The sequence below is a fragment of the Mauremys reevesii genome, linkage group 1, assembly GCF_016161935.1.
Source record: "Mauremys reevesii isolate NIE-2019 linkage group 1, ASM1616193v1, whole genome shotgun sequence".
NCBI lineage: Eukaryota > Metazoa > Chordata > Testudines > Geoemydidae > Mauremys > Mauremys reevesii.
Window position 1 is genome coordinate 132,039,399 of NC_052623.1, and position 12,862 is coordinate 132,052,260.

At 38.8% G+C, this 12,862-nt stretch overlaps 1 protein-coding gene across 2 annotated transcripts in view; it reads right to left on the reverse strand.

Annotated features, from left to right (window-relative positions):
• The window catches only part of NLGN4X (neuroligin 4 X-linked), a 278,777-nt gene that overhangs the window by 111,304 nt on the left and 154,611 nt on the right, over positions 1-12,862 (reverse strand). The window contains exon 3 of one of the 2 annotated variants that reach the window (XM_039520921.1): positions 655-714. The exons of the other annotated variant lie outside the window; for it this stretch is intronic. Coding sequence (XP_039376855.1) covers positions 655-714 — 60 coding nt within the window. The remainder of the gene's footprint in view (positions 1-654; positions 715-12,862) is intronic. 2 annotated transcript variants of the gene reach the window in all.

Consider the following 12,862-nt stretch of genomic DNA (forward strand, 5'->3'; position numbering starts at 1 on the left):
ATCATCACTGATTTCAATGGGATTTGGGTCAGGCTCAGATAAAATATAGCCTAGAAAACTGGCTAGTTATAGGAGAAAATAGTGAAGCATCATCAATAGGCTTCCTTTATTTTTGTACCCTAGAAACAAAACATGTACCAAGAAGAAAATTAAATAAAAGCACCACAGATGAGTTTCAAAGCAATTGCATCCACCATATAGTTTGTGCATCTGGGGAGGGAAAGAAGAATGGTAGAAATAACATGTGCTGTTTCATGAGTTTCATAAAGCAAGGTGAACTTACACAGTGTATTAGAGGTAGAAAGGAGAAAGAACACATGCATGTTTTTAAATTCCATTTTCTTTTCCTATGAAAGAGTGAGGGGTGGAGGGAAACATTTGGTTGTAAATAATATTTATGCATGTTACTCACTTCACACATATTTAGGGATAACCTTTATACTTATCTCACAAGAGAGCTACAGTCATATTCTATATGCTAATTTGGGTTTTAAAAATCAAAAATCAAAATGGTTTCCAAAACAAGAAGAAAATAAAATAAGCACATTGAAGTGCACTTTTGTCAAATAAGGGGGGGAAATCATGTTAAAATAATAATAATAAAAAGAAGAAGTTTATGTTCATGCATCAGGGTCGAGCTTGGAAAAAAAATACCTTCATCTTCACTGCGATCATTATTGGTTATATCATCTGCGCTTTTCTTTGTGTTGGCTCCTGGGGTCATAGTGAGAAGAATAAAGGGAAAAAAGAGAATTCAAAAACAGCAGATTCTCAAAAATTAAAAAACAAAATATAACCACTAGCCCCGAAAAATAAAAAAATATAAAAATGTAACACAAAAAGTCAAAATCTGTTACATTTGAAAAATTAAAAAAAAGATGCAAACTGCACACAAACATAAGATGTCAAGAAGAACAAATTCAAAATATTATTTGAAAAAATATATGTATATCTCTAGTAAATCCTCTGACAATGAAGCTATTTTAGTTAAAAGTAATTGCTGCAAAAACAAAATTAATGTGCAATTTAAAAGTAATATAAATAAAAAATATTAAATCCACCAAATTATCAGTTTTTCATAAGAAATACAGGTATTTTTATTTATTTCTGTAATCTTGCAGGAATTATCACCTTTTAGTCACTATCTGAATTAACGTAATACTTGAATAATCCTGATTATGAATTATTAAATACTTTAATGAAAATAAAATTGTATGTTTTATGTAACACTTAGTCTGGATCGAGACAATCCAGAATGCCCTTTTTTCTTTAAATCCAATTTTCTATGTAAGCAAAAAGACATTAAAAACACTAAATTTGAAAAACTGAAGAAATAAATTGTGAAAGACTCACTCCAATCTATGGAATCAGCCAGCAAGTAGCCCTGGCTCACATGAAAGTGCACTGAATGGCCTTTACATAGTCAGAAATGAACTGAAAGTAGTTACTTACCATGACAATAAAACCGTAATTATTTATCACACACTTACTTAAGAATGGAAAACACTCATGTGTATTCAGCATATTATATATTTGTCTTGTGCTCAGGAGAAAAATATGAAATAGTACAGATATTTATAAGGCCATCTCTCCACATCCTCAATTCTGATAATGAGTCTAGATCTTGTCTTTAAAATGTCATATAACTATTCTGGTGCTGGGCATCTGATCATGTATTGCTAACTGTGCAGCAAACAGTTCACTGTAATGTGAACAGTTATCTGCTAGAGACTAAAATAAAAATGGAAAATTCATTTCCTTTCTAAGCAGAGTTAGAATTGAAATGTGGCTTCTAAAGATGAGTGATTGATGGGCTAAATAACCATGGTAACCGGTATATATCTTTATTGCCTTTATTGGGGAGTATATTTTCTGTTCAGACTGAAGTGGAGCTATATACTTTGTTAATACGGGCAGAACACATATTTCACAATGAAACATATGATAGAATCTGCTATAATAATATATTTTCTTTTACAATTTATGATGACTACATATTTGGCTCAATCCTCCTCCTATTGTATTCAGCAGCAAATGTCTCACTGACTTGACTGAATTCAGGATAAGGGCCTATTCTCTGTAAATGTCACTTGGTTTAGTTTCCATATTGATATTAAATTACTTAAATATTTTAATGTACTCACAGGTTTGTGTTCAAAAAGCTTTAAATGAATGGAGTTGAACAGAAAATTCAGTCTGTTGTGTTTTGAATTTTTAACAAGTCTCAATTTTCCATAGAAAACAGGCACTTTTATTTTTCTTCTACTTTTCTATTTAAAAATAAATTAGAAAAAACGCCACAAATTAAAGGTAAAATATTCCAAGACAAAACAATGGTCACTGCAAATAAGAATGGAATGTACTTAAAAATTGTTAGTGCAACAAGTGGTGTTGAAATGTGTCCTGTACATCATTTTGCTTTATGCTACCATCTTGACAAGAAAGCAGTGCAGATTTTATTTCTCAACATTCAAGGACAGCTACTCACATAAGATCCCTCTAGCTAGAACTTAAAGCCAGATGAATTCAAATTAGAAATAAAACATTTAAAAAAACCAGTGAGGGAGATTAAACATTGGAACAAACTACCAAAGGCAGTGGTGGATTCTCCATCTCTTGATGTCTTCAGATCAAGACTGGAAGCCTTTCTGGAAGATACAGTTTAGTCAAACACAAGTTACTGGGCTCAAAACAGGAGTAATTGGGTAAAAGTTCTGTGTTACACAGGAGGTCAGACTAAACGATCTAATGGTCTATTCTGGCCTTAAAATCTGTGAATTTATTAGGTGGATCTCAGATGCAGAGCAGAAATTCCAGATTTGTACCACCTGTTCTCCAAAAATAGTTTGGGTGAGCTTTTGGAAATGTGATTCAGCCAAATGAGAGGAGTGTTGCCTTAACAAATCCCTTTCCAAATGCTACCCAACAAAAAAGAAATTGTGGTCAAATGTAAAAAGTTATTCCATCAGTGAAGTGGAAAAACTATGAAGCCTATAGGCAAATGGATGAATCATACATATCCACCTATGCTATATCTGCTAGGGTCAAGATTGTACACGTATAGCAGCAATCCAGTACATAATGATTTAGATCTCTACTGTAGGATGTTTCCTATTATACATACAATAGATAGAAATCATGTGTCAAACACAAATATGCCATATACACCAAAAGGAAATTGTTCTCATGTCACTAATAAAAATAAAGAAATACTACAAAACATACACCCATTAAAATGCTATCTATATATTTGTAGTGTCATATGCAACCATTCAAACCATCATTCATTCTTTTGGGACCTTTGAATGGGGGAGAGGGAGGGAACAGATGAAGCTAGATTCTCCTATCATGCATGTGATTGCTCACATACTATAAAAAAGAGCAGGGGACATGGCCATAAGGTAATGGTGAGAGACTGCAGGGAAAAATTATTTTGGATGCAGTACATCCTGGAATAGAGTCAGCTGCTGGGGCCCAGGATAACTAGTAGGCTATATGAGTAATTCACATGGTACTATGTAAGTAAATCTTTGATGAGAGTTTACTACATTTTTTGATATGTTCAGGGATGGTCAGGGATGGTTCAGGTTCAAACAATGCAGCCATAACTTCAGCTTCCAGATACTGTCAGGGAAGCCCAGCCCCATCAAAGACTAGCTGAATTGTTAGAGCCATACTTATTTCTGATACTCACATGCTGGATGGGGTGACGTGTGTACAGTCTGTGATGACAGAGCTATGATGAGAGTTTGGGTACCATGAAAGGAAGCAGAAGCTCTTTTCCTCTATTATAGCCCTGGCTAGGACACAGCTCAGGTTTTCCTCTTTTAAAAAATAGAAAACTTTCATCTGCTGTTCCCCTAACTCACTGTATTCCCTGCACAAATATACATTCACACCAGGTCTGGACACAGTATCTATTCTCCATCCCACAGGGCAGAATACCCTTGTCCAGATGGCAGCGCATAGGGTTTGGGGCATACTGAGATAAGGTAGACAAATGCACACCAAAGCTTGGACTTTGCAGGCAGATAACAGTTATCTAGACAAATGGTTTTGTGGAAGGCTTCAGATTTGCTTTAATATGTCATAGAGATGGTAATGATTAAGCTTCTTTGACCAGATAAGAAACATGCAAGGATAGTTTTTTTAATCGTCTATCTGGCAATCATGGAACTAAACAGCTAGTGCTGCCTTCTTCACATGTTCCTATTCATTCCAGATACACATGCAACAAGAGAATTTGTCAGTCAGGAAGATGTTTTTTTTTTCTGTTTTAATTCTTGATCCTGAGCCCACTAAATAATGACTTCAATGTAACATCAGTCCCTTACACAGGAAGTGATAAATGTTGGAGTGATGGTGGAAATGATAGAGGATTATGGTACCAGTAGAGCTAGAATAGCCTATTGGGAGCCAGGTTCACCCTCCCTCATGTAGTAGCAATAGTCTAATGGTTGGTATTAGGGTTCTGGATCTGGAAACCATGAAGAAGGGCAGTGAATATCAGCAGCCAGAGACTCCATTTTGCCCTTTTCATTCTGTGTGTCAGTGTAAGAAAGTTAAATCTGATATCCCTGAAAAAAAATGCTTCCTGTATATTTTGCAAAATGGTGATTAGCCACCTCTACTCCCAGCACACCTCAAGAAAAGAGAATTTAGAAACTCTAAATTAAGTATAATGAGATGCAAACACACTCCAGTGCACATAACAGGACTTCAGTACATGGGGGATGTCAAGGGTATGGAATATGACTTCACAATGTCACACATTATGCTTTTTATTCTTTACAGCCTGCAGGAGGAGTCATGGACTCACCTGTGCCTCTGTACAATGTAACATTATTTTCACATGTAATTACCTATTTGTTGAGCGAATGAATTGTTTCTCTTTTATGTTCTATATTTCATTCGCTTTGAGATGTTTTTATTGTTAATTAAAAGATAGTGTATGTCTCAGCTGTGGTCTTTTTTTGTCCGCTTAATCTACTGCATCACATACATCAACCTTGAAGTCATGGTCAAAGGATTCTGACCACATTGCCTTTCCCAGGGATCCTTTTTCTAGGGATCCTAGATAGATCAAAGGAAATTCCGGAATGGCTTCTTGTATGGAATCAGCTGATGACCACTGATGCACATTATTATAAGTATTAATTTAGACAGTGCCATAAATTTACATGGCACTTTACAAACAGAATAAGAAATAATATGGAATTGAAGGTCAATGCTACCAGGGCCAAAATCTTTATGTGAAACATGTAGTATTTTATAACATGCATTAAATGTGCTTCAGATAGTCTTGACTACATTTAGGCTAATATTTCTATGAAAGTTCAGGTTTCTGAAGATGTTGGGAGCCTGTTCTGTACATGACAACTGGAACACCTAAGGACACATCTGACCAAATGCTGGGTGATGTCTTGGCTGGTGTTCTGGAATACATATAAGGGGCTGAGCCAAAACCTGTTGGAATGGCTCCAATGACTTTAGTGAGTTCTGGATCAGGAATTTTTGTCAGTCAGAAAACTTTTTATTGTTTCTTTGGTATTTAGGGGCTCCATTATTTTTTTTTTAATCTCCTCTTTCTGAAATGAAATCACATGCTGCTCCTTCAGGCACTCAGATTTTGATTCTGCATTCACTTTTCTGCAAATATCTGTGGATTAGGTTCAGGTTAAATCAGTTTCTCAAAGCAGACTGTGCCTCCCCTGTTCATTCTACATAGAAGTTATCATATATTAAGGAGTCATGTCACCTCATGTAAGTCATATATGCATCAACTGATTCACATTCTCCTTGACTCTGACCAAAAACGTCATTCAGATATAACATTTCTGGAGTTGGGGCACCTTTCAGATTTATCCACAATCTGTTGTAAATCCACTATCTTCTTCATCCTCCCGTGTAAAAGCATTATCTATCTATCTATCTATCTATCTATCTATCTATCTATCTATCTATCTATCTATCTATCTATCTATCTAATAGTGCTGCTTACTGGGATGCAGCATATAAAGCCATATCAGCATGGAAGGGGTTAAGGAACAGCTTTGGACTACAGTGGTCCCGTCCCTCCACACCTGCAAATCATGCCAGGACTGGAAAAAGGGGTTAAAAGGAGGGAATTTCACTCAGATGGAGGGCTAACCCTGGGAAGGGAGAAGGCTGTTGAGCTATCTAGCTCACAGAGAGAGGTCTGACAGCCAACAGAGCCTCTGCACTCAACAAATAAGGACACAGATCCTCTAGGCCAAGAAAGGGAAAGAGACTGGGACTTGTACTGGAGACCCAATGATCTCTGTGGTAGACTGAAATTCTTGCATGGCCTTCGTAAGTGAGAGAGGCCAATATCTTCATTGATGCCACCTACAAGTTTCTTTTCATTTCTATTATGATTGTATTATTTAACCTTGTTTCCTGTCTGACTGTTTTGTTTGTTTTGGCTGGGATCCTAAGGGTATGTCTACACTGCATCCAGCCTGGGCTTTTACCCAGGTTTGATGCCCCCCTTCCATCCACACACAAAATCATTCTGACTTGGGTCAGCAAGCACTCAGGACCTGGGTCCTAGGAGCTTGGGGGAGTGGGGGGCAGGTCAGAACCCAAGTCCTTCTGGGACTCTTCTCCAAGCTCTGTCATTTTGTAATGTGGACACAGATCGAATCACAGACCCCAGTAAGAAGGTCTGTGTAGCACGGTATGGGTGTGTTAGCTTGGCAATGAGACCCACGTGCAGGAACTCTAAACCTAGATTCATAGTGCAATGTGGACACTCAAGCATGGGTTTGTATACACCAAGCCCACAAACCCAAGGCCCACAGAGCTGGGCTTATTGTGTAGGGTGGACACATGCTGAGAGGGTAAGAAACAGCCAGATGGACTCAGATAGAGGGTTGAGCACCGGCCCCTCTAGACTGCGACACACCTTAGCATCCGCTGAGGTGGAGGCAACTGGACCCACATGCTTGTGGTCTGAATATAGCTCCTAAAGGGGATGATCTGCCAAGAACAGATTTGTGACACTTATACTTTAGGTTCTTTCTCTGAAGTCTGTAATGAAAGTGATTTTTTTTCAGCTGTCGCTTAAACTGATGCCACTTTTCTGTGTGATTTCTTTGAATTGAGTGAGTTTGACTGAAGCAATTGCTCTATCTTTCATGCTATATACCTTTTGATGCCATGTAATTTTTGGAAAGCACACAGTTTTCAGGTTTGTAGGAGAAAACAACAGCATGACCACTCAGCTTAGAAGGGGCCTGCTTAAGCTTCTGGAAATATCTAGTTCACACCTGCTTTAGCACAGAATTTAAGATAGTCATTCTCACTAGTGATGTGTCATCTCATTTGTTCAGTCACTCCAACACTTCTGAGGAGCTCCTGGCTCCCCATCTAATGATCACACCACCTAAGAACTTCAATGGTTCACTCCCAATTCTGTTAATGCAGTTTCTAAAAGTGCTTCCATGGGATTTCCACTGTAATGCCTGATTGTTAACATTACTATTCTTTTGAGATGTTTCCATTAAATCATCAGTATTATTTATGGTGGGACAGTAGTAAACAATGTCATTGCTTGCACTATTGCCAGGTGTGTTATATACCTGCTTTACTGCTTCTGTATTAGCTTGTCCTCTCCTTGGGGCAGTGACTGTTTTTCACAAGTATTTCACATGTTTTTCACCAAGCTCTGAATACATTGTCAGTACCCAGCAAATAATTGCTAATACAATGCACATTGTAAATCCAGAGAACACAGATGGGCCTCTCATTTCTCGATAAGATCATCAGAAAAACTGTATGATAACACTTGTATATTGGTTTCCCAATAACACTACTTCAAGCCTGTAAAGTCTATTCTTTACTCCTGTCTTTTACAAGTTTGGGGGCATTTCTACATTTCTGGAAGGAAACAAACTTTTTTTGTTTGTTTCTGCAGTCAAAGCCTATGAAATCAGAGACTGAGGCTCTGGCTACACTTGCAGATGTAGAGCACTGGGAGTTAAACCAGCCTTCGGGGACTGAAGCAGGGAAAACACTGCCTAGTGTTTACACTCTCAGCTAGAAGCACATTGGTGTGGCCACATTAGCAGCTCTTGCAATGCCACAAAGAGCAGTGCATTGTGATAGCTATCCCAGCATGCAAGTGGCTGCAACATGCTTTTCAAATAGGGGGTAGGGTGGAGTGTGACAGGGAGTGTGTTGTGTGTATGTAGGGGGAGAGACAGTGTGTTCTGGGGGACAAAGAGTGTGTCAGCATGATGTCTTGTAAATTCAGACAGCGGCAGGGGGAAACCCCGATATCAGCCGTTGCCCCCCCGCCCACCTTTTTCTCTCTCTCTCACACACACACACGCACAAACGCCTGCCTCTGCAGCAGGAGCATTCCACAGTAATGGTTTGCTTTGTCCCGGAGCAGATAAGCATGCCGGCTGTCAGAAACAGAGCTTTGAAAGGGGATATCCGGATGCCTGCAGCCAAGTTCAAAACAATGACCAGAGTGGCCACTTGACTTCAGGGATTATGGGATGTTTCAGGACACCAATCACAGCAAAGTAATGCAACACGTCACCCACACTGACACCTGAGCGCAGCAACCTTTATGCTTTTCATGGAGATGGATTAGTAGGGGTACTCCAGCTGCAGAGTGCAGGCGCTCTAAGTGCCTTGCCTGTGTGGACACCTCAGGAGTTAGGATGCCCAGGGCTGATTTAATGCACTCTAACTTGCAAGTGGTAGCCAAGCCCTGATTTGTGTGAGTGCGTGTTAAGAAACAGACCATTTATATAGATGTTTAACGGTTATATTCTCTTTCTCTGAGTTATCTCAACATTTAGATTGTCCAAATCCAGATTCTCAGACAATCTCTCACAAGATATTATTCTAAAAAAATGATTTCTCTTTTTTTTGTCTCATAACTCTTATGCAAGTCTAAAACTGCCAACTTGTTGGCATTACTGTAGAGCTAGCTTGTGTCCTTTGTATGCACCCCTTAGTAAGGGGACAGTGTTATGACAGTGGGACCCACCAACTGACAGAGCCTCACATCAGTGTAATCATATCAAAATAATCGTATAACCACAACAAATATATATATTGTGACAGGGCAAGGCCAGATGGCTGTAGAAAAGTAGTGAGGAACAGCTATGTTAGCCCCAGACTAAACAAATCCCTGGTACCAGGGTAACCAAATGGCAGTTGCTCCATGTTAATCAAGACACCTGGGGCCAATTAAGATCCTTCTAGTAAGCAGTAGAGATAGCTAGGTTGATTGGAACACCTGAATCCAATCAAGGGCTGGCTGGAATTAGTTAAAAGCCTCTCAGTTAGTCAGTGAGGGTGCGTATCAGGAGCTGTAGGAGGAAGCCGCGCTGTTGGAGGAACTAAGAAGTACAAATCCATATCAAGTGCAAGGTAGGAGGCCCTGAGGTAATGGTGAAGGAGATAATGAGTAGGGGCTGCTGTGGGGAAGTGGCCCAGGGAATTGCACACGTCCTATTTTGAAAAAGTCAGCTACCATAGCTGCTACTATTAAGGTCCCTGGGCTGGAGCCCGGAGTAGAGGGCGAGCCCGGGCTCTCCCTCCCCTCCCCAATTAATCACTGAAACTGAGAGATGACAGAGACTGGGTGAGGGAGGGTTGCTTCTCCTCACCTCCCTTGCTGGCTTATGATGAAAATAGCTCAGTAAGCTGTGACCTCTAGAGAGAGAAGGGCTACATGGAGGGTCACAGTGAGCCTCTTAGGCTAGCAAAATCTGCCAGAAAATGCAGGACCCACGGAGACAAGGACAGAGCTTTGTCACAATATATAAAATCCTCTCATCTCTCATAACTTTTCCTGGTAGTTTGCCTATTTTTCAACAAAGGACTAAAAAAAAAAATATTTTTGAAAAAAAAAAGTTTATTTTTTCACTGAATTTTTTTTTTCAAAAATCAAAACATTTTCATGAAGAATTTTCATTTAGAAGAAAATTGTTTGCTTAAAAAAATGTTGGGACAAAAAAATTTCATCCAGCTCAAGTTCTGACCTATCATGCCAGTGAATTGCTGACTGGTATGTTAAGGCAATAGAAGGAAGGCTCTCTTTATTCCCTGACTCTCTGTCCACAACCAGCAGGTGGACTGTAAGCAGGAATTTAGCAGCTCTTAACCAACCCTACATCCCTGGAACTGAAATCCTATGGTCCAAACACAAGGAAGCAAGGAGGAATGAAGCCCCCCTTCCCCCCGCTCACACACACACACAGTCTAGTACCTGGAATTTTTCAGGTTATTCCCTCAAGTCAGAAGAAAAACAAACAAACAAAATAAATAATGCATTTTTTCAGATCCTTGACTTTCCAGTGTACAAACTGAAGATACCATTAGTAGCTCATATAAGAACACCATCACCATATACTGTTTTTGAATAGCATGACTTCCTGCATTTCCTTTTGACATTTTTGCTGGCTAATTAACTGATAATTAAATGAAGGTGCTCCTATTAGGCACTCCTCTCCCTTCCATTTGCTAATAACTTGCCAGCATAACAAAGAGTAGGAACAGTTTTGGTAGCAGTGTGTAAAGGATTTTATATTTACCATTTCTTTATTTAGATTATTTAAATAGAGTATATGGCACCTAGAAAACATTCTAGGCTCCTCACAAAGTAACACTCTTTCTCTCTCTCTCTCTCCCTAAGTACAGTGTAACTTTAAAATAGGAAGTTTTGTGCTTCAGTGTATGTAAACATATGAAACATGATGCAACATACTTTTATTTGTCAAAAGATAGTGGCAGGCTTGCTGTTTGATTTTAGTGAGATTATGTGAGTGTAAATGAAGGCACAACTTCCTCCTGTATCTTTAACTGAGAGTGAAATTTTCAGTGAATTTGATTTCACACGATATACACTGTCAGATACAGAAGAGTCTATATGGTTATTGATATAAATATATCGGTCCTGATTGCCCCAGATATAGGAATTATTCGCCAAAGGAAAGGAAACTGGGAGTAATCTATATCTTGCCCCAGCACAGCTGGAGGAAACTTCCGAATTCATGGATCTCCGGCTCCGGGCACCCATGAAGGACAGTGCTATCTATATAGCACCCAAGTGACACAGCACAGCTCTCTGATCCATCTGCACCTCCTAGGGCAGCATATGCATAAGGCAGCAACTCTCCCATGGTAGTACAAGAGCCATGCTCACAGGCTGTCCCTCCAGATAATTTCACCTTAGTAGATGGGGGTCAATGTAAGATAAAATAGGTCAGATTTATATTAGGCTTGAGAATCCCCATGATATTAAAGTTGAATAACATTACAGACAGTGACTCTAGCACCTATTGTGCAGTGCACCTTTGGTTAGACTTTGGAAGGGTCAAGGTAAGATGAGAGAATGCTGATGATCGTACTTTTTCAATCCCCATCCAGGATGAACCTGATCTGACTCCCATCCATGTGCATCTGTGTATTAGACACGTGTTCAATGCTAGTTTATGCATTAATTATTAAATTGTTTCTTGCTGTTGTCTGTTGCTGTATAAAATTATTCTGGAAAAAAGGGTTATAGTCAAAAGAAGAAAGTTTGAATCAAAGGAAACTTTTATAATGATTGAAATAGAATGTCTCTATTCATTACAAAATAAATAAAGAATATTCAGTTGTGAGAACTTTTCTTCTGTATGTTTGTTTCTTTCTTTCAAATGTTTCCACCCCTTGAGCACAGCCTCTGTAATTCCTCAGATGCCTTAAGTGATTTCAAGGGGATCTTCAAACACAAATTAGATGCCTCTTATCTCTCCCTCTCCTAATTGACAACAAGGCTTGGATATCTATTGTCCTGACTAATATTTAATGTTGAAGTCAATGTCAAGATTGTTCGCTCAGAATTTTACTGAAGATGTTTCTGATTTAATGGCCTGAATGCATTTTTTGAACTACCACCCTGCCACTTAGTAACAAAAATAAAATTAAAATGGTCATCATTTGATGGAACCACAAAAAAAAATTGCTTTGTATTCCAACTGCTATCTCTGTACAGAAGCAGCATTTAACTAATGGACACTCAACATAATTGGATTTGTGTTTCTTCAGAGTAGCACTTTCCTAATGGCATCAGCTGCAACAGTTTGAAACTCACTGCAATCCCAGACCGCAGTCACTTTCCAAAGGCTGCTCTCAGCACAGCCAGGAAAATGCTCCTGTCCAGGATAAGAGACTTAATTATGTCAAGTGACAATGTTATTGGACGTTCATACTTGGCTGGACTGAATAAATGCAGCATCTCTGAAAATTCTTTGCTAAACGCAGAAGAGAAAGACACAAACAATATTAAACATAATTTCATATACTCCTTTCAACACAATAGAAAAAGGCCAACCCCCAAAAATATTTACACAAAACTACATAAAAAATGTTAATGTTGCAAAGTGGAACAATAAAAAAGTCTGGAAATGCTAATTGCTGCAAGTGCACAGTCAGCTCTCTGTGCTTGTATATTGTGATAGTCTAATTATATGGCCACATACTAGTCTTTCAGTATTATTTCTTATATCATTTAATTAATCAGTGAATAAAAGAGGAGTGAAACATGTACCATATTAGAAGAGAAAAGTGAACACTGAATAATTGCATCTCCCAAAGAGCAAGGAAGGAATTGTTACTCCTTCCCTGTGGTTTTGCCACAAGTCCCAATTGTTTATGGTAGTGAATACATGGATATACTGCCCCAGTAGCAACTCAAGTATCAGATTGTGTCTCAGAGACAGTTTCCTGTTGCTCTAAGCAAGGATGTACCTTGCGCCATACACATGGTACAGCATGTGTTCCTTGGAATGCCTAGGCAGTTACACTGGCCAACATATTTCAGGTGCGTGGA